The sequence below is a fragment of the Budorcas taxicolor genome, chromosome 3 (assembly GCF_023091745.1).
Source record: "Budorcas taxicolor isolate Tak-1 chromosome 3, Takin1.1, whole genome shotgun sequence".
Lineage (NCBI taxonomy): Eukaryota > Metazoa > Chordata > Mammalia > Artiodactyla > Bovidae > Budorcas > Budorcas taxicolor.
Window position 1 is genome coordinate 86,426,423 of NC_068912.1, and position 20,607 is coordinate 86,447,029.

The 20,607-nt window shown below is 43.6% G+C and overlaps 1 protein-coding gene across 7 annotated transcripts in view; it reads right to left on the reverse strand.

Annotated features, from left to right (window-relative positions):
- Positions 1 to 20,607, reverse strand: part of FGGY (FGGY carbohydrate kinase domain containing) — a 501,197-nt gene that overhangs the window by 79,141 nt on the left and 401,449 nt on the right. For 4 of the 7 annotated variants that reach the window (XR_008199109.1, XM_052636853.1, XM_052636855.1 and 1 more), the window contains exons 13-14: positions 18,272 to 18,392; positions 12,106 to 12,200 (exon numbers count right to left, since the gene is read on the reverse strand). Coding sequence is in view for 6 of the 7 variants with exons in the window: in XM_052636853.1 (XP_052492813.1) it covers positions 12,106 to 12,200; positions 18,272 to 18,392 (216 nt within the window). In the remaining variant the exon portion in view is untranslated. Of the gene's footprint in view, positions 1 to 12,105; positions 12,201 to 15,633; positions 17,409 to 18,271; positions 18,393 to 20,607 lie in introns of those variants that run through there. The other 3 variants (XM_052636856.1, XM_052636852.1, XM_052636858.1) reach the window with 3 other exon arrangements.

Sequence of the window (20,607 nt, forward strand, 5' to 3'; positions counted from 1 at the left end):
AAGTAAAAGGTGCATTAATGGGGGCAAAAACAAGCCAGCAGAGTGATTAATTTGGCCTCCCCTTCAATATTATGTTTACACAAGTTGATTATATAGCACTTAATTACTAATTTGCCCTACTTAAACCAAGAGTGCTTTTAATTTTTAATGAGATGCCTTTACTTAGTAAGGAGCAGCTATTTTATTTCTTTCTCTTGTTTTGCCCAGCCAATTAATAACATTTCTAAGGAAATGTATCCCTCTCACGAATTCTTTCTCCTCATCTTCTTTCCAACCTCCCAAATTGAAAAAGAGATAGAAACAGACAAGAGGTCCTTAGAAACAAACTGACTTCACCTTCTGATCTGGCTGGCTGGGCTGGGAAAGGCCTTATAAAGCTGAGTGACTTGGGATCCATAAATGGTTCTATTTTTTGGGAGTTGGGGTGTGTCTATTCCCAGAAACCATGACTTGGTTGTTACTGACACCAGAACACGGCTCTGGGCCTCCAAACAAGGCAATCCCACCAGAATTCTGCATTGTTTCCTAAGTATTAATGTCAGATAATTTTAAGCATGGCCCTAGGGCAGCCGCATAGGTTCTGGAGTCAGCTCTGGATTTGATCACCACCTCTGCTTACTTGTTGGATGATGTATTTAAACTTTCTGAGCCTCAGTTTCCTATCTGTAACGGTGAGGTGAATCACCTACTTTCAAGAAATAAATGTCATCCCCAGTACCTTAGCACACTGCCCATCTCAGAAGAAGCACAGACAGTTTTCCTATCTTTAGTGGAAGGTAAGGGAGGAAAGGGAGAAGGCAATGGCACCCCACTCCAGTACTCCTGCCTGGAAAATCCCATGGACGGAGGAGCCTGGTAGGCTGCAGTCCATGGGGTCGCTGAGGGTCGGACACGACTTCACTTTCCCTTTCATGCATTGGAGAAGGAAATGGCAACCCACTCCAGTGTTCTTGCCTGGAGAATCCCAGGGACAGGGGAGCCTGGTGGGCTGCCATCTATGGGGTCGCATAGAGTTGGACACGCCTGAAGTGACTTAGCAGCAGCACGGGAGGAAAATAAAGGCAGATATAAGGGGTTCTCTCTGTCATCTGCAGAGCTGGCAGATCTGATCAGTGCTACTTAAAGGGGCTGTCCATGACATAATGACAAAAAGAGTTGCAGCAGAAAGTAAACAAACACACTGATTCTTTCATTGAGAACACTGTGCTGTGAACAAAATGTCATAATTGAGTTACATTCTGATGCAAGTGCTTTATCTCGTTGCAAATCTGTAACAAACCATTCACAGATTGGCCTCTGGTCTGCAGACAGACCTGCCCAGCCCAGTCTGGATGGCAGTACATGCTCCTGAACACTCCCTCCCACCCTCCTCTGGGCTGAGCCAGGCTCATGTGTATGGACCATATCAATGAGCTTCCTTGACCTCTGACTTTGACTCCACCCAATGGAAGCCTGACAGTCAATCAGTGAGAGGGAAGAGAAAGGGGTCAATAATCCAGCTCTTCACTTCCAAGGTCATTGGCAAGACATCTGACTTGGTAGCCTCCATATAGTCCTCTCTTCTGGGATTCAGATGTTCTAGGAACTGTGTCCCCCCTTCAGCTCCTAAGGTCCAGCTCTTATAGATTCCAGTGTACTACATCGTCCCTTGCGATTTCTCCAGAGCCAGTCTACAGTCTGTAAACAGTCCCTCTACTAAACTCCCTATAACTATCCATTTGAGGGTATCTTCTGTGAAGACCTTGACCAACACAGTGACATTTTAATGTATATTCAAATTCTAGTTGTCTAGAGAAGCAGACTCACAGATACAGAGAACATATTTGTGGTTGCCAAGGGGGAGGGGGAGTGAGGCAGGGATGGATTGGGAGTTTGGGATTAGCAGATGCAAACTACACAGGATGCAAAATAAACAGGATGGATAAACAACAAGGTCTGGATAGCCGAGGAAATGATATTCAATATCCTGTGATAAACCATAATGGAAAAGAATATGAAAAAGAGGGTATAAGTATAACTGAATCATTTTGTTGCACAGCAGAAAATAACACAATACTGTAAATCTGCTATACTTCAATAAAATACATTTTAAAAAATTTAAAAAAAAAAACAATGGTAATCACACTCAGCCCCACAGGAGTCTACTTCCAAGTATGACTAAGTTGAACAATCTTCAGCTTTGGAATTCTAGCCTAGGCCTTGGATTCTGGCTCCCACCATTTCTAGCCTTTGACTTTGGCAAGTCACTTAAACCTTCTACCCTGTTTCTTCATTTGTAAAATTTATGATGATACTAGTATAGGAAATTTCCTTATGAATAACTTTTAACATGATATTAAATTGTTAGGTGTTCAACTTTCTTTGATATGTATATGATTAGAGAGATGACATCCAAGTTTCTGTACCCATAGTACTTTATGGCTCACTGCAAAGTATCAAACATTTCCAATAAGTAACTGTAATAATGATATTTTTCTCTCACATACATCTTGATCATTTGCCTCAATGATGAAATCAGAAGTCTTTCATAGATTTCAGAAAGACCTCTAAATATTCCATGGCTCTGAATCAATCTTTGTCCAGTGGTATCTATGTGTGCATTTATGTGTGTGCATGAATAGGCATTTTTAAGAAATTTCCCCAACTACAGACAATTCCTGATTTAACTAAAGGTCTTACCTTACCTCATGTCTTATTTGCTTGCTTCTATAGCTTAATTTGGAGAAGGCAATGGCAACCCACTCCAGTACTCTTGCCTGGAAAATTCCATGGATGGAGGAGCCTGGTGGGCTGCAGTCCATGGGGTCACTGAGGGTTGGACATGACTGAGCGACTTCACTTTCACTTTTCACTTTCATGCATTGGAGAAGGAAATGGCAACCCACTCCAGTGTTCTCACCTGGAGAATCCCAGGGATGGGGGAGCCTGATGGGCTGCCATCTCTGGGGTCGCACAGAGTCAGACACGACTGAAGCGACTTAGCAGCAGCATAGCTTAATTTACTGTGTTGAATATTAAGTTTATATTGCACAGATCTTCTAAAGAGAAAAAAGCCCAACTTTACATCCTAAAGAGAAAAAAGCACAACTTATTCATTTCTAATTTATCCCAACAAGGAAATTCACCATAAAAAGTAAAAGCATAAATGATAATTAGAATGAGGAATTAAGTATGTATAGATATTCATTTCTACAAAATAATCTAACATATTTTTTCAGATTTGTACCAGTATGAAATGTTGTCTTGAACAAAATTAAGTCAAAGAGAAGTAGGTAAACTTTATTTTAGAATTACAGTCCTGAAATCCTCCTCAGAAACTAAAGGACTCAGTAGATATTTGGCTATTGCTTGCTTTTATAAGGGCACAATTCTTAAGTTCCTGAGTAAAAACTGCAGGAGGAAGGAGATATTTGAAAAAAATGTTTGTTAGCCTAAACCTCTGTGTTAATAACAATACCATAAAAACTGTCTTTTAACTAAAGTTCTTAATTAGTTAAGTGCTTTTTTATATCTAACTCTATAAAAAGTAAATGGACAGGTTATGATTAAATACAAAAAGATAAAACAGTACTGGGAACATGGTATGAAGCCTTCTCCAAACAAAAGAAGTAGAAAACTTCCAAACCAAAGAGGGTATGTTTCTTCTTTTTATTTCTACAAGTCATAATCAACAAAGTAGCAATGATAAACATGGGTGCTGATATATTCTATTATCCCTTCCACCCTAGAAGGGTGGCTCAGCTGCCACATTGTGATCTCTGCTTTTTCCAGGCAACAGATATGAAAAGCATGGTTTGATGGAACAAAAAGAACAAGGTTATATGACCTCTCTTTCAGTCTCACTGAAACTCCAGTACTTTGGCCACCTCATGTGAAGAGTTTACTCATTGGAAAAGACCCTGATGCTGAAAGGGATTGGGGGCAGGAGGAGAAGGGGACGACAGAGGATGAGATGGCTGGATGGCATCACTGACTCGATGGACGTGAGTTTGAAGGAACTCCGGGAGTTGGGGATGGACAGGGAGGCCTGGCGTGCTGCGATTCATGGGGTCGCAAAGAGTCGGACACGACTGAGCGACTGAACTGAACTGAACTGATAGTTACTTTACAATGTTGTGTTAAAGTTTCTGCTGTACAGCAAAGTGAATCAATTACATGTATGCATATATGCTATTTTAGATTTCCTTCCCATTTAGGTCACCACAGAGCATTGAGTAGAGGTCCTTGTGCTATACAGTAAGTCTTCATTAGTTATCTATTTATTTACTCAGTAGGGGATCTTAGTTTCCCAACCAGGGATCGAACCCATGTTCCCCTGAAGTGGAAGCACAGAATCCTAACCACTGGGGATGTCCCTAATTTTTGACTTTTATACCCATGATGCCATTTTCCAAACTGGATTAGAGTAAGAGATATGTAATTAATCAGGACCTGAATTTGTTGTTGGTTGTTTTTTGTTTTCTTTGAGTAGGAGCAATTTTCAAAACATATAAGAACGTACTGTTAACCAGGTATGGTAGTAAGTGTAGAGAATGTTAAGGGTAATGTCACATTCTTAATTTAATCCTTCTTTAAATTAATTACCATTCCAGGATTTTCTGTTGATTTTCTGAGGCACTCCCATATGGGATAGGACATCGAAAATCCAGTCAGAGACCTGAATCTACTTAATAAGAAACCAGAATCTCATAGCTCTTGAAGCATATGCTTATACAGCAAAGGGCAAAAGGCTACTAAAGAAAGCTGACAGTATCAGGACCATATGTGAAATGAACAGGATTTTAAGAGGCCTGGGAATGAAAACCAAATGAAACTAAAATTCACAGCAAAAGACTCCTTACACACAAGAAATGTGAGCCCTGAAATTTCACCCACTATTGGTGGGAGTATAAAGTGCTAATATGTATGAAAATCCTAAAGCTTGGGCAAACTCTTTGACCAAACAACTATACTTCCATAATTTAGTTTCTGGAAATAATTTAGGGTGTGGGCAAATTTTAGCTACAGAGATGTTATTAGTTGCAACGTTCCTTAAAACAACAGTTCATTTCAGTTCAGTTCAGTTGCTCAGTCATGTCCAACTCTGCGACCCCATGAATTGCAGCAGAGACAACCTAAATATTCAAAACTAGAGGACTGGAAAAAAAAAAGTGATGGCATTTTCTATGGGGCAGAAAATTATACAGCCTACAAAAATGATAAATAAAGATGTTTATTGTGTATTTTGGGGTGGGGGAAATGTTATAAAACAATATGCATTGTATGAATACATTTCTGCAATCAAGAAAAGTATAAAGTAATTTAAAAATATGGACCAAAGGATTAAAAGGATAGAAACCAGAATATAATATAGTGATAGTTTTAGGACAGCAATATCAGTGTTTTCATACTTTTCTTTCAGCTTAACTGAATTTTCTTATTTTTCCCAATGAACACGAATTATTACTTGTATTCCAGAAAAAGGAAAAAACTCAGCAAATTAAGACTGAATGTACCAAGAAATGGGATGGTTTCATATTTCTGAACATCCATTATATCAATATATCAGTTCTTCCAAACCTCCAGAAAGCAAAATCATGATAATCAACTTTACTTTGCAAAATGTAAAACTGGTATTTATGGTGACAGAAAGCCAAACAGAACTAAAAAGCACAGAAAGTTGACTCTCACAAAATAAAACAGACTGGAGACGTATTGTGTCACATACAAAACCACAGGCTTTGAAGCACATAATAGGTGATGAATATAAACTGGCTCCAAATGAAGTAAAACCTCGCAAAAAAGAACAGAAAGAAGGAGAGGCCTTGGCTAAGAAGTGAGGGTGTTTGCAAGGACTGACCTTGAGGGTAGACCACTGCGGTCAGCGTGGATAGTTTATCCTGTGGGCACACATTACAGAAAGGGTGAGTAATCACTGCTCTCCACTGGCCGCTTACACGTATTGGTCTGCGAGACACAGGAGTCTGTCTGGAATGTGACAAGGAAAGCTGATGGTGGGAACGCATGGAGTCAATGGTTTACAGAGGCAGCAGCCCTCACACCATGGGAGGAAAAGAGGTTTTGATTAATTGGTTGATTCCAAGGGCTTGTTTTCCTTACCCTGAAAGATGGCTGAATTCATTCTGATCTCCTGTCACCGTCTCATTTTGCTGATTTTTGCTTTAGAGGCTTCTCTCTACTGCTTCCCCTCTTCCCCCGAGGTGGGGAGGGCAGGTGTCAAGATATTTGGCACTGTTAGAATTAAAGCTTATTTTATATAAATAGTCTTGGGGGGGGGGGGGGAAGCTGCCTTATAAGATAAGAAATTACAGGAAGCTAATGACTTCTGCACAAGGCCTGAAGGAAGCAGAAAGTGGAAAGCCATTTTGTATTTCTGCCTCTTTGCCACTGGACTGAGTTTTTCTCTCATGGCACTGTGAACCCGGTTTCTTGTTTTATGTGTCCTTTGCGTTTCTCAGAGCTTCTCTCTTGTCTGTGCTTAGAAAATGGAAGCATGCTGATAGCTTATAAAGTTATTTTTTCCAGTTTGTTAATTTTTCAGGACCTAGGAGCCTACAGAATTGTTATGGGATGCTCCCAACTTCTAATTATGATTATTTGCATTCCAGGACATTCAGAATTAGAGAGGATCACTTTGAAGTGCACTGATGGACAGAGGAGCAGTGGGTGACCTTCTAGGGATGGGGGAGAGGTCAGACAGAAAGATCATAGATGCCAAGACTGCCTGGATTCCATGTTTTTATGACTATAAGGAGGGAAGAAGGCAGGGGGTTTGTAGGCTGGGGGTTGAGGATCCCTGCTTTAAGATATTATTCTATTGTTTAATGTGGCTGGATGACTGTATCAATACCCTTTGTGAGACCCTAATTTGAAAAGGGAAGAGTAGGAAGACTGCTGAAGAGTTGATGCTTCCGAACTGTGGCACTGGAGAAGACTCTTGAGAGTCCCTTGGACTAAGGAAATCAAACCCGTCAACCTTAAAGGAAATCAACCCTGAATGTTCATTGGTTGGACTGATGCTGAAGCTGAAGCTCCAATACTTTGGCCACCTGATGTGAAGAACTGACTCACTGGAAAAGACCCTGATGCTGGGAAAGATTGAAGCCAGGAGGAGAAGGGGACCATAGAGGATGAGAAGGTTGGATGGCATCATTGACTCGATGGACATGAGTTTGAACAAGCTCCAGGAGTTGGTGATGGACAGGGAGGCCTGGCATGCTGCAGTCCATAGGGTTGTAAAGAGTTGGACACAACTGAGTGACTGAACTGAACTGAGGAAGACGTTAGCTGTCTAAAGGGAGGACAGAAAACGGCAGGGGAAGAAAGGGAGACTCTGAGGATGAGAATATGAATGGATAAATAAACAAAGGGTGGAAGCAGGAACTGTCAGTGGGCTGCAAAATTTGTATAGCAATGGACCTTGTAACTTGAGTAATCTCTCTCATTAATAACCCATCAGAAAATTCCATCCACTGTCCCTTTCCCTCCAGCTGATACACTTTCCCCAGAATTGAAATATATAGAAGTGTGCAACGGCTATAAGTAAAATTCACAACTCTAAGTTCTTCTGATCTGTTTGTACTGGCAAAGGAAGGCATAGTACTCTATTCCTGGCTGATGTCATCCATTCATGGGCCTAAGAATTTGGGAAATCCTGTCTCCCCAGGCACATAGCCTAGGTCTTTTGGAGTCTTCTTATCCTTTCCTTCATCTGAAGGAGATGCCACTGGCAGAGTATACCAAAGTCAGCCCATCTAGATAAGAAGTGAAATTCTTTATCCAACTACCATATGTGTAGCCTATGACAAGACAAAACACATGGCCCACGGGAATCACTGAGTTGCTGGCAAGCTTTGCCCAGCCTTCTTAAACGAAGGGGTAGCAGGCATCCTGAAGATCAAGTTAGGATCTATGAAGTTCAGGTTTGAAGTCTGAAGTTCAGGTTGAAGAATATGAATCACAGGGAGGAAGTTATTCTGTTTTACCTCAACCTGCCAGAGTCCTGATCTGGTCCCAAGACCTGGGGCACAGAGGTTTACATCTCTTCTTTAGAGAGAGATGAATGAATCCAGGTGTACACGCATTTACATTTCCAAACATAATCATTATAACAATGTTGATAATTATGCCTGGGCTTCATGGAGGTTCATGGAATCAAGATTGCTGGGAGAAATATCAATAACCAGATATGCAGATGACACCATGCTTATGGCTGAAAGCAAAGAACTAAAGAGCCTCTTAATGAAAGTGAAAGAGGAGAGTGAAAAAGTTGGCTTAAAACTCAACATTCAGAAAACCAAGATCATGGCATCTGATCCCATCACTTCATGGCAAACAGATAGCAAAACAATGGAAACAGTGACAGACTTTATTTTGGGGGCTTCCCAAATCACTGCAGATGGTAACTGAAGCCATGAAATTAAAAGATGCTTGGAAGAAAAGTTATGACCAACCTAGATAGCATACTAAAAAGCAGAGACATTACCTTGTCAACAAAGGTCCATCTAGTCAAAGCTATTGTTTTTCCAGTAGTCATGTATGGTAGTGAGAGTTGGACTATAAAGAAAGTTGACCATCGAAGAAGTGACGCTTTTGAACTGTGGTGTTGGAGAAGGCTCTTGAGAGTCCCTTGGACTGCAAGGAGAGCCAACCAGTCAATCCTAAAGGAAATCAGTCCTAAAGATTCATTGGAAAGACTGATGCTGAAGCTGAAACTCCAATACTTTGGCCACCGGATGTGAAGAACTGACTCATTTGAAAAGACCTTGATGCTAGGAAAGATTGAAGGCAAGAGAAAAAGGGGATGACAGACGATGAGATGGTTGGATGGCATCACTGACTCAATGGACATGAGTTTGTGTAAACTCTGGGAGTTGGTAATGGACAGGGAGGCCTGGCGTGCAGCAGGCCATGGGGTCGCAAAAGAGTTGGACGTGACTGAACTAAACTTCATGGAGGTCACTGAAGCTTTCAAAGGCACTATCTCAGCAGTTCCACAGGTATGGCAATTCTTAATTAAACATTTTATTTAAAGGAAATAAACAAATGAAACAAGCACCTGGAGAGGTCAAGTGACACTGTTTGAGGACGTACAACAACCACACACAGAAGTCAAGACCATATGGGCTCTCTCTGGCATGTGATGGCAGGCAAGGTTCAGGTCTCTTGCACCCACGGGCTTTCTTTACTAGATTATAGTGCCTCTTAAAAATGATCAGGAGAGGCACTCAATTCTGTGGGTGGAACAGGGGATGGGAGCTTGTCTTTAAAATGTGGTAAGCCTTGCAGTTGCTACTCAAGTCACTGATTCCAACATTCAATCTACCTTATCTTAGATACTGTTCCAGAAGACAAAGGGAGAATATTATGTAGTGAAGAAGACGTCAGTGTGGGATGAGGCTCAGTTTTCATCTAGGAGAAGATGTGAGTGGAATCTTCTCAGAGTTAGAAACTCCAAATATGACTAAAATATCAATGAGGAGCTATAAGTCATGGTATGAAGAATCGGACGGAACAGCCAGATCATGTCACACTACTCTGTTTTGGCTGTAGACAATCTCCTTGTGACCAATGACATTCCTTTTCAGAAAATTCACCCTTGAACATTTAAGAAGCCAAAAAACATTTTTCAAGAAAAAAGAAAAATATAAATAAAAACAGAATGAAAATCGGCAGAGGATATATATTGAAATCAAGAGACCTTGATTTCAATTTTGCTCCTGTCCCTTATTAACTGTAGCCTTGGGCAAATTTCTTAAAACATCTCTGAGCCTGGTTTTCTTCATATATAACACAGGAATAAAAAACCCTACCTAGAGACTGTCAAGATTAAATGAGGTGCCTTCATTTGCTCAGGTTGACATCACAAAATACCAGATTGAGTGTTTAAACAACATAAATCTATTTTCTCAAGGCACCAATATCAAGGTGCCAGCCGGGTTGGTTCTGGTTTGCAGATGGCTACCTTTCAGCTGTGTCCTCACATAGCAGAAAGAAAGCAAGGTCTGGTATCTCTTCTTAGAAGGGCACTAATCTCACCATAGAGGTCCCACCCTCATGACCTCACCTAATCCAAATTACCTCCTAGAGGCCACATCTCTAAATATCATCATGCTGCAGGATTAGGGAGTCAATATTTGAATTTTAAGGGAAAAGAAACTTCCAGTTCATAATACGAATTAACCTATGCAGGACCTTAGTAAGCATCTCTACTGCTTTGTTTTAGCAATTATGCTTCATCCCAGGGAGGGCAAGGCAGCTAGTTATGAGAACATCTTTATCAGTCAACACATTAAAATAAGTCACTGACGTTTCAACAATAAATACCTCCATGTGACGTTTCTGACACTTACCAGGAAATCCAGAAAAATGTTGAAAATTCAACTCTCCCATCTTTGTTTAAAAACTTCAGTTAAAATCCACAAGCATTCGTGAATGAGTTTAATTATTTGGAAGAGATATTTCATAAGCATCAGCTTGAGAGGCTTGGACAGGGTGCAGGGCATTACACTTTCAAAAATGTTGGAATGAGACTCTTGCATGTGACCATTTCCAATATGTACCCTTAAATTCTGTAATCTTTCTGGATCTCTGTTGCCCATGAGGATTGTGAGAGGTACCAGGAAGATTATATGAAAAGCACCTAGCATAGTTCTTGGTACAAAAGAAGGTTACAATGAATAAAGCTCTCATTACTGAGCTACTAATGGAAAACCTGGCTTCTAGTCCCAACCTTGAGACCGTGGGCAAGTCACTTAATCTCTCTCATGCTCAGCTGAACAAATACTTCTTCAACTTTCAGTTACAACTTCGGAGCCAGACTTCTTGGTTTTGGCATTTACTAGCTGTTTCAACATAAGCCAAGTTATTTAACTTCTCTTGCCTCAGACTCATCAACTATAAAAGGGGGATAATAGAGCTGTTGTGGGACTGAATGTACATTCCTGATTCAGAAAAATAACTCATGTGCTCCTGATTATTATTATAGATGAACAGAGTGGAGAGCAGATCACAGAACTTGTAGGAAGTCAAGTAAGGGCTGACTCCAGAGCTTGTGCTCTGAGCCCTAATCCATACTGTTTCTCTGCTGCTGCTGCTGCTGCTAAGTCGCTTCAGTCGTGTCCGACTCTGTGAGACCCCATAGATGGCAGCCCACCAGGCTCCCCCGTCCCTGGGATTCTCCAGGCAAGAACACTGGAGTGTGTTGCCATTTCCTTCTCCAGTGCATGAAAGTAAAAAGTGAAAGTGAAGTCGGTCAGTCGTGTCTGACTCTTAGTGACCCCATGGACTACAGCCCACCAGGCTCCTCCGTCCATGGGATTTTCCAGGCAAGAGTACTGGAGTGGGGTGCCATTGCCTTCTCCATACTGTTTCTCTACCTTTTTGTAAACCTATTGTTAACCTTATTATTTTACAACTCAAAATCTCTCTATAAAACCCACGTGTGAAATGTCTTTTGCAATTTGGTGGGAGGAAAAGCTTTGTCTCCTACAGAGACTAATCTGCTTCCTCTTTTTGAAAAGAAGAATTATGCAACTTATCATGTGTTCTTTTTTGTCTTGGCTGCCAGGAAGCTCCAAGTCAAATCGTGTGCTCCATCATCACCAGCAAGTTGTTTCCTTCTTCCTGTATCTCTGTTCCTTATTTTTTCTTTTAATTCCCTTTTATTAACGTTTTCATTTGGGTCTCTTGTTGAAAGAGGCCTTGGAGGTATTTAAAAAGTGGTGGGTGGATGGAGATGAAGGAAGCCAATAAAAATCAGAAATTCACATGAAAAATTTAAGTTTTCTACCTTACCTGTTTCACTTGCTAAAAGAAAAAAAATGGGAAAATTTAGATGAAATCATGTAAGAGCTATTTTAAAGGAGGGGGGAAAAAAAAGAAAACCAACAGAAGAACAGAACGACTGACAGTAACGAAGGCCAAGTCAAATGAAAACTGCAATAAATATGTCTGAGGCTAGAAGTGTTTGTGCTTTCCCTGGCTGGAACCTATCATTTCTTAATTATATCCTGTGTGTGTTTTGCAAGACATGAGCTGCTGTCAAGAGGAAGGACAGCCCCAGACAGGGGCGGGGCCATGGCCCACCCCTTGGTCCTCACATACCTGTACAGAAGCGAAATCCCCCGAGGCACAGGCCCCCAGAACAGCAGCGCCCACAAGAACAGACTCCACCTCTTGCGACAGGACCACAGGCATGCCTGCGCAGAACAAGGCCACACCTTGGTTAGGGAGCAGGGCCAGGGGAGCCAGTCAGCAGCCCCGGCAGCACAAACACACCTGATGTAAAGGCAGCGGCCTGGCTCCCTCCCTGCCCCCTGCAGTTTCCAGTTCTTTAGGATTACTTGGTTCTAAAGGATTTCCCTGTCTCTGCCTGCCAGTACAGTAGACAAGGGTCCCTTGGGAACCAATACACACACACACGCACACACACACACACACACACACACACACACCCCACATACACACCCATCCACCCACCCCGCCCCCCTCAACTCAGGAGACCTTTCTGCCTAGGGTTTCTAGGCTTCTGCTAGCTGCTACCTGCCATTTCGAGTAGTTTTCTACAAACTTTTCTGAAGCGCTCTACTGAGCCTATGGTAGACAGAGATGAATCCGACTTCTCTGCTACTCAGGTTTCAAAGGGGAGATGGATGAGACAGAGATAGAGGCCTCGTATGGGGCTGGGTCTGTAACTGAGATGCACTAAGAAAAGGGAAGTGTGACGGAGGGTGTGATGAACCTTTGAGGGGGCCTCCTACATCTCTCAGAGAGCAAGCCAAAGCCCTTACCAAGGCAGACAAGGCACTCCAGGACAGGCCCACTTCTTCCACCCTGCCTGGCTCCTCCTCTCCTCCAGGCCACAGGATCCGGTCACCTTGCTCTTCCCTGAATCAGCTTCAGGCCTTGCCTGTGCTGTTCCTCCTTGTCTGGGTCACTTCCTTCAGGATGTCCCTGGGGCAACTCTTTCCTGCAAGTCTGTGCAAACATGTCTTCCCATTGTGGCTTTCCTGGCCATCCGAACTAAAATGACAACTCACCCACAACATCCCTTATCCCCCTTAACTTCCTCAATGCCCTCCAACACTGTATTATTACTTCTCTGGGTTACTGTCTTGTCTGCTAGAACACAAGCTCCATGAGGGCAGAGGCTTTATTTTGTCCACTGCTGAATCCCTAGAATTGAGACTGGTATTGAGCATATGTAAGTGCTTATATGATGAACGAATAAAGTTTTGAGATGGGGAAGGGGGTCAGAGCAGTGGAGCTCAGGATTCAGTAAGAATATGAAGGATGAGTAGGAGTCCACCAGGTAGGGAGGAACACCCCTAGCTCAAAGCAGACTTAAGATGAATAGGAATAATTTAGAATTCTTAGTATTTTTTATGTGTGCATATGAAAAAAACATACATAAAATATAAATATTTTTGATAATCAGGAGATGGCAGCAAACTCCACAGAGGTAAGCTCTGTGGCCAGACCTGTAAGATCTTCCTTTACTCAAGACATTGTTTATCCAAAGACTGTTTTTCTTCCTGTCTTTTCTGGGGAAGACTTCCTGGACATAGCCTCCTCTGCCCTCCCACCATCTCCTAACTCATCATCTCACTCCAAGGTTGGGGCCCCTTCCCCAGCTACCCTTGATGAGGAGAACAGGGGACAGAATTCTCACACATATCCCAGGGTACTTAGGAATACCAGCCCCATCCACAGGGGCAGTGCTGGAGACTTTGCTGATAAGGTGGGGTGGAGTCTCTGGGAAAAGCTCAACCTGGTTCCACTAGCCCTGTGTTCTTTAGCAAGTCATTTATACACTTTTAGCCTCAGTTTCCCCCTGTGTAAAATGGGGATAATAACGGGTTTGCTGGAATTTTAATGGGAAAGGGTACGTGCAGGGCTCAACACAACCCCTTTCAGAATGGTGGTGTTAGGATGACTCTCAATGAGGGGTGAAGGCCTTCTAGGGCTGGAAAGTGGACCAGTGGGGAAAGAATGGGGAAGATGCCCATCAGTCGTCCAGAAGACAGGAGAGATGCCAGGCCACATGGGAGGGCTGTGTGGGCCACATCTGGAGAGAGCAGGACAAGCCTTTGCAGAGTCTGGGGATCGTGGGGATGTGAATGTGATCTTGATCATCCCACGGGCTTTGGACTTGTCACATGACATCACCCCACATGCTGCTTGCCTCCCAGCCTTGCTTTCCCTGTTAAAGCCTCACTGGTCTGAGCAAAGAACTGCTCATGGCCCCTGTCTTCGGGAATGGGACTCCAGAGGGAGCTGGGTGGATCCCCTGTCAGCTCTCCAGTTGCAGCCCAAAGTACCCTGGAATCAGGCTGCCAGGGTTTGAATTTTGGCTTCCTCCCTGTGTTAGCTGTGTGTCTTAGCTTAGGTGAGTTATTTAACCTCTCTGTGCCTGTTTTCCCAGCTGCAAAATGAGGTTGAAATTCCACTGATCTCACAGAGTTGTTGTGAGAATTTACAGGCTTATTTGAGCATTTTTAATACTGTTTCGGAACATTCTCATAGAGAATTGACCCTACTTAAAAAAAAAAAGTGATATTGTAAGTAAGGCACTTACAAGAGTTTGTGGCTTAGAGAAAGCACTAAACTGAGCTTCCCAGGTGGCGCTAGTGGCAAAGAACCCACCTGCCAATGCAGGAGACATAAGAGATGAGGGTTTGATCCCTGGGTTTGGAAGATCCCCTGGAGAAGGGCATGGCAACCCATTCCAGTATCCTTGCCTGGAAAATCCCAAATTCTTCATGTTTATCTGATCTGGGTCCTGGGACACTGACCTGTATGGACCATGTCTGTAAGCCCCCTGCCCTCTGATCACATCCTTGACTGAGCTCATCTGCAGTCAGGCGGCCCCTCTTCACGCAGCCCCTCAGCCTCAAGTGGGTTACCTCCCGCCCCGGCCCCTGGAAGCCTCGGGGTAGTTAGACTGTGAGTAGACTCATGGTACTGCCTGGTGGCTGGGGTTTCCCTCAACCCTGCCCTCGCTTCTGTAAACAGACCCTTTATTGGACTCTTCTCCAGTTAATCCAGTGTGAGTGTGTCATCTGTTCTCTGCTTGGATCTGACTCATACTGACACCAACGTCCTCTGGGTCTCCCTATCCTCTCTGGAGAGTAGTCAGAGCACAAGAACACTTTTTCTGTTTGAAATGACCCTCCTGGCGGGACAGGATTGTTCTTTACATGCCTGTGCCAAACTCAGACAATGAATACATGAAAGAGTAAATGACTGAGTAATGAATAAGACAGGCAGAGGGAAACCCCTACTGAAATGGCCAGAATTTTTCAAAACAAAATTTAGGAGGAACATTTAGTCCCGAGTCCGTGAGAGAAACCTATAATTACTCAGTACACACCAAGTATTTCTTGAAACCACAGTTAACTATATGCCCAGGGTACAACAAGATTCTTCTTCCTCACGTAGAGGACATTTCTCAAGTTGGCAAAATCCTGCTCTCCCTGCTTGCATGGAACAGGCAGGAGCAGACTGTTCCCCAAATGGCAAAGACTTGCTTACAAAATATTTAACTTCTTTTTTTCTAAAATGCACCTCCTTCTTTTCGGCATGGGGCTGCCTGAAGGGAAGAAGTGAACTAACATTCATTGAACACTTATCTTAAGCTAAGCACAGAGACTGGTGCACACAAACTCATGAGTATTTATTCCTCGGCATGCTCTCTATGAGGGAAATAATATTATTTCCACCTTTCAGAAAGGGGAAATGAGGCTGAGTGGTAAAGCAATTTGCCTAAAGTCACCAAGCTAGTGCTCTCCTCCATTATTCCATACTATCTCCAATGAATCTGCCAAATTCCATTGTTTTCACGTGTATTCCTGAGACTCATGTATCAGGTCTACGGTTCTTTCTATAGCTTTGTTTGCAGGAAAACTAGAGCAATTACAATTTTAAAGGCATCAAACACTCTACCTATACACCCACAGCTTGTGTACCCGTCTTTTACAGAAACACATGCAAATGTGTTCTTTTTACAGAGTGCTGGGTGAAGGAGAGGAAGAAGGCAGCTTTGCCTGGAATGTGAACTATTTTATCTGATGCATTAATGAGTCTAGCAGAACCCAAAGCATTTCAAGGCAGATGCACTTTGCCATCACTTGTCAATCACAGGCTTCCCCAGGCAGAGGCATTTCAGGCCAAAGAAAAGATCCCTTTGTTCAAAACTGTAACTGGTCCACAGTCAGAGACAAAGGGTCCAGTTTCAATCGGAATCCAAATAACAATTAACAGCCTTTTCATTTGACAGCCTAAAGCAGAACAGTTTCCAAAGTAGAACTTTCTATGAAGCCACTGCACCCCTTTCTTCTGAGTCAGCTCAGTGGTGTCAGGCCTGGAAGAGAACTCACTTTCCCAAAGGCTGGAGCCACAGTGTAGAGTCAGGGCCTGCTGCCCTGCTCTCAGGCCATTGTTTCCTATTCCCTCGGGTGATGTGTCAGCCAGGGTTGATTTTATCTCTCTTCCTAGATCCAGGTAGGAAGTCTTGGTGGCTCTTTGGAGGCTGGATGTTGGAAAGTCACTCACAGATCAGATCTGAAGTATGAACTGTATTTCAACAAGCTAGTTATGGCTTTTCTCTTAGGGAAAATTATAAGGTAATCTGGGCTCCTTTTTTACATCTTCTTCTCTGCCTCCAAATGGCCCATTTCCATAGGTTTTGGACACTTTTAGGAAAGGGGGATTCATCATTAAACGGTTATAAACTGGGCAAAAAAGTTAAGAAACCTGGGTCAGCAGCATAGTATAGAGGACATCAGGTCTGGACACACCCGGTACCATCCTAGTCCAGCACCTACCAGGTGTCTGACCTTGGACAGTCAATATAAGTCACCTCCCTGACCCTCAGTTTCCCTGCCTGTAAGACAGGGGCACTGATTCCTACCTTTTGGTGGTGTGTGCAGATTAAATGTAAATAAAGTGATTCACATTGACACAGAGTAGGAGTGCAATTGAGTGTAGTCAATTCTACACCTATTTTTACATACTTACCCTTAGACCAGATGCTTTTGATACTGTTCACTGGCCTATGCTTCTGTTTCCCTACCTCTAAGAAGGGGTTCAGAGTTTGATCTCATAACGTGAAGGGGGTGACGTTGCCCATCACGTGTGGGAAAGCTTTCACCTGTGGGTATCTGCATGGCCTGGAAGGGGGAAGGGAGAGTCTGGCAGAAAACTGGACCCCCCATTCATCAGAGGTATGGCATGCAGGGGACAGGGTGGGAAGCAAGAGATCATGATGAATGGAGGCCAGTGGACGAGAATCAGATGAGACTGGGGTTGGGGCGGTGAGCAGGGTCCAATTCTTTCCCACTTCCCTCTGCTTGCTCTGCCCTGGTGCCTGGCCTCCATGTGGTGGTGGGGAGTGGGAACATCAGATCCTAGGAGACAGTGGGAGAGAAAGGAGTAAAAGGCATGAGGGCAGCAGGTCCAGAGGGATAGGAGCCCAGGTCAGCCACTGGGACTCAAGCAGGCCTCCTATTCATGGGGTCCCTTCCATGGGGCTCAGGAGTCTGCACTATGAAGCCTGCTTTCCTTTGTCTGCTCAGATCACAGGGGGATCAGCCCATGACCCAGGATTCTCTTCATCTGTGTCATGATCTCTGGTTCTGATGAGGTGAGAAGGAATCACAGCATCTTGAAATTTGAATCAGGGCTCAAATTCCGACCAGCAGCCAGACACCCGCAGCTCCCACCATAGCCAGGCTCTGCAATCCTTCTTCAAGACAGTTTGCTTATCACTTCCTCCAGTCTCTTGCCCTGCACTGTTACACACCCAAACCAGGGCAAGGTCATGGTATTTCCATAACGCCCTGTGCTTTTCTCACTTAAAGCTCTTGCTACACTAGATTTGATGTGTCTGTTTGCTGTCTGCCTTCTTCCATAGACCCTGAGCTCTCTGGGGGCAAGAATCATGTTTTCATCTCTGTATCTTCAATACTACCCAAAGTGGGGTGCCAGAAGAGGTACTCAAGACTGTTAAGTAAATATTTGAAAACTAAGATCTGGCCCTTGCCAACTTCTCTTATTTCTTACCATCATCCAGTAGTTGGATACACATAGAAGTCACTTTCCCTGGTATGACAACAGCAGTTAACTTAAAAAAAAAATCATTTTAACATAAATGCTCCAAATAATATGGCAGCCCACCTATACCCTCCTTTTTTCTACCCTGTCTAGATCTTGGCCACAGTCATGTGCCGTCAAGTCTAGGATGACCTCTTCTCCTCCTCCTCAGACTCACCAGTGATGTCCGCGTGCATTTGCACAAAAAGGGGATTCTTGCTGAGGCCACCGCACAGGAAAAGGGTGCTGATTGAGTGTCCTGCTGACTCCATGGCCTCTATAATGAGGCGTGTTCCGAACTTAAAAGGAAAAACAGAAGAAAGCATCAGCATGGTAGCAAAGGGAAATGATATGGAACATTTACTAAGTGTTTACCCAGCAGTAGACCCTGCACTTGGAGCCTGACATATATATACTCTCTTAGAAAGTCAGGACTCAAGGAGATTACATTGCTCATGATAATGCCATTATGTGAAGTTGCAGAGTGGGAATTCCAACCTGGGTCTGTCTGATTCCAAAACCGTCTGAATTATTATACCATTTGCTTCTATCAGTAGTCATACAACATTGAGAAAACAAGCTGACAGCGTTCACACAGTTCATTCAAATACACATATTTGATGAGTATCCACTATGGCCCAGATCCTCTACGATAAACTTTTTGGCACCAGGGGCTAGTTTTGTGAAAGACAATTCTTCCACGGACTGGAGTGGGGTCGGTGGTTTCTGGATGATTCTCAGAAGGAGCGCATAACCTAGATCCCTCACATGTGCACTTCACAGCAAGATTCGTGATCCTATAAGAATCTAATGCTGTGGCTGATCTGACAGGAAGGCGAGCTCACTTGGTAACATGAGCCATGGGGAGCAACTGTAAATACAGGTGAAGCTTCGCTAGCTCACCTGCCACTCACCTCCTGCTGTGCAACCTGGCAGGCTGGGGACCTCTGCTCTGTGAGTTATGGGGAATGGAGTGACTGGCAGCTTTGCTCCGAAAAACTGTGCTTCAAAAGATCTCTGCTGGAGATCTCTAAGTCAGTTTTCCTTCCCTAAAGAGGAACTAAAGAAGTTAGTTCCTTGGAAATGGCGCCAACAAACTCAGCAGCAGAAACATGGAAAGAAGGCTCTCATTGCACAAAGAAGGTGAGCCACAAGACTTCAGGCTGGCAAAGGGCTAAAAGGACCTTTGTTATCACCTGAAGCCAGGTAGTGGTTCTAATGAGACGGTTTCCAGTGCCAGAACCCATTCCTTGTCAGTCCTTAGTGATCTGAGATGATGCAGAAACCACATGCCCTGTTTGGCTCAAGCTTCAGTGTATTTTTATTTCAGCCCTTGTGTCTTCCTATCTTTTGAAAATGTGTTATTTTCATCCTTGCCTTGTTCAGCTCATGAAACTCAGTAAAAACTGATGCTTGACAAGAAGATACTACCATAGGGTCATCAAGGTGAATCTTAATACATAAGTCATTAGTTTTAGCTAGGGTATTAGAGTAGCTAAAAACCATAATTTCCTAGAAAGTTAAAAAACTGGAAGTCTCCAAATCATCATTTATTTGAGAGAGGATTAATAACAAAAAGATGAACTGTGATATGATGTTAGAGGCAGCTGCATGGTGGTGTTAGAGAAAGTGGCTCTGGGAAGAAATGAGGGAGAAGGTATTTTGGTGTCATGATAGCCCTTGAAATGTTGAGAGAGAGCTACTTTGGGGAGTGACCAAGTCCCAGGTGTGCACACAGGAAAGAGCTGAAGCAGATGGAAGAAAAGGTCAAGGGGAAGGAGAAGGTCAAGGGAGAAAGGGAGGTTAAGGATCTGGGAGGTAAGAGATGGTGCAAACACCAAGAAGGTGGGGTGTGGGCTTCACAGGTTCAGTGAAGGTAGACAGTGGTTCTGGTCAGATGGCATTCCAGTGCACAGGGAAGGAGACAACAGCTCAGCTTGAGGGCATGCAGTATCTGAGCTTCACCTAAGGAAGGGAAGAGGGTTTAGGAAATCATCAGGATGCAGAAAATCCTGATTGCTGTGGAGTAAATGATGAGGGATGGTCTTACGGGAAACACACTGACTGATACCACCCACCCTGGCCAGGCACCACAGTAACTGTGTGAATTATTTTATGACAGGAGGTCCTAGCAAGGAACCTGGAACTAACAAGCCATCACCAACTGGAAGAGTTCAGGAAAGGTCAAAAGGAGACACATGTCCTACTACTTCCCAGAATCCTTCTTGCTGACATTCATCTTGATTGAGCAGTGCTTGTATCACCAGGAAGGACCTTGGCCAGAATAACTGGCCGGAGACAACCTGGAAACTAATCCCATCACCATAAAACCTGAAACTGTGAGCCACATGGCAGAGCAGTTCTCCTGGGTTCCCTACCCTGCTGCTCTCCGCCCGGGTGCCCCTTCCCAATAAAGTCTCTTGCTTTGACAGCATGTGTGTCTCCTTGGACAATTCATTTCTGAGTATTAGACCTCTTTTTGAGTCCTGGAAGAGGTCCCCCTTCCTGCAATAG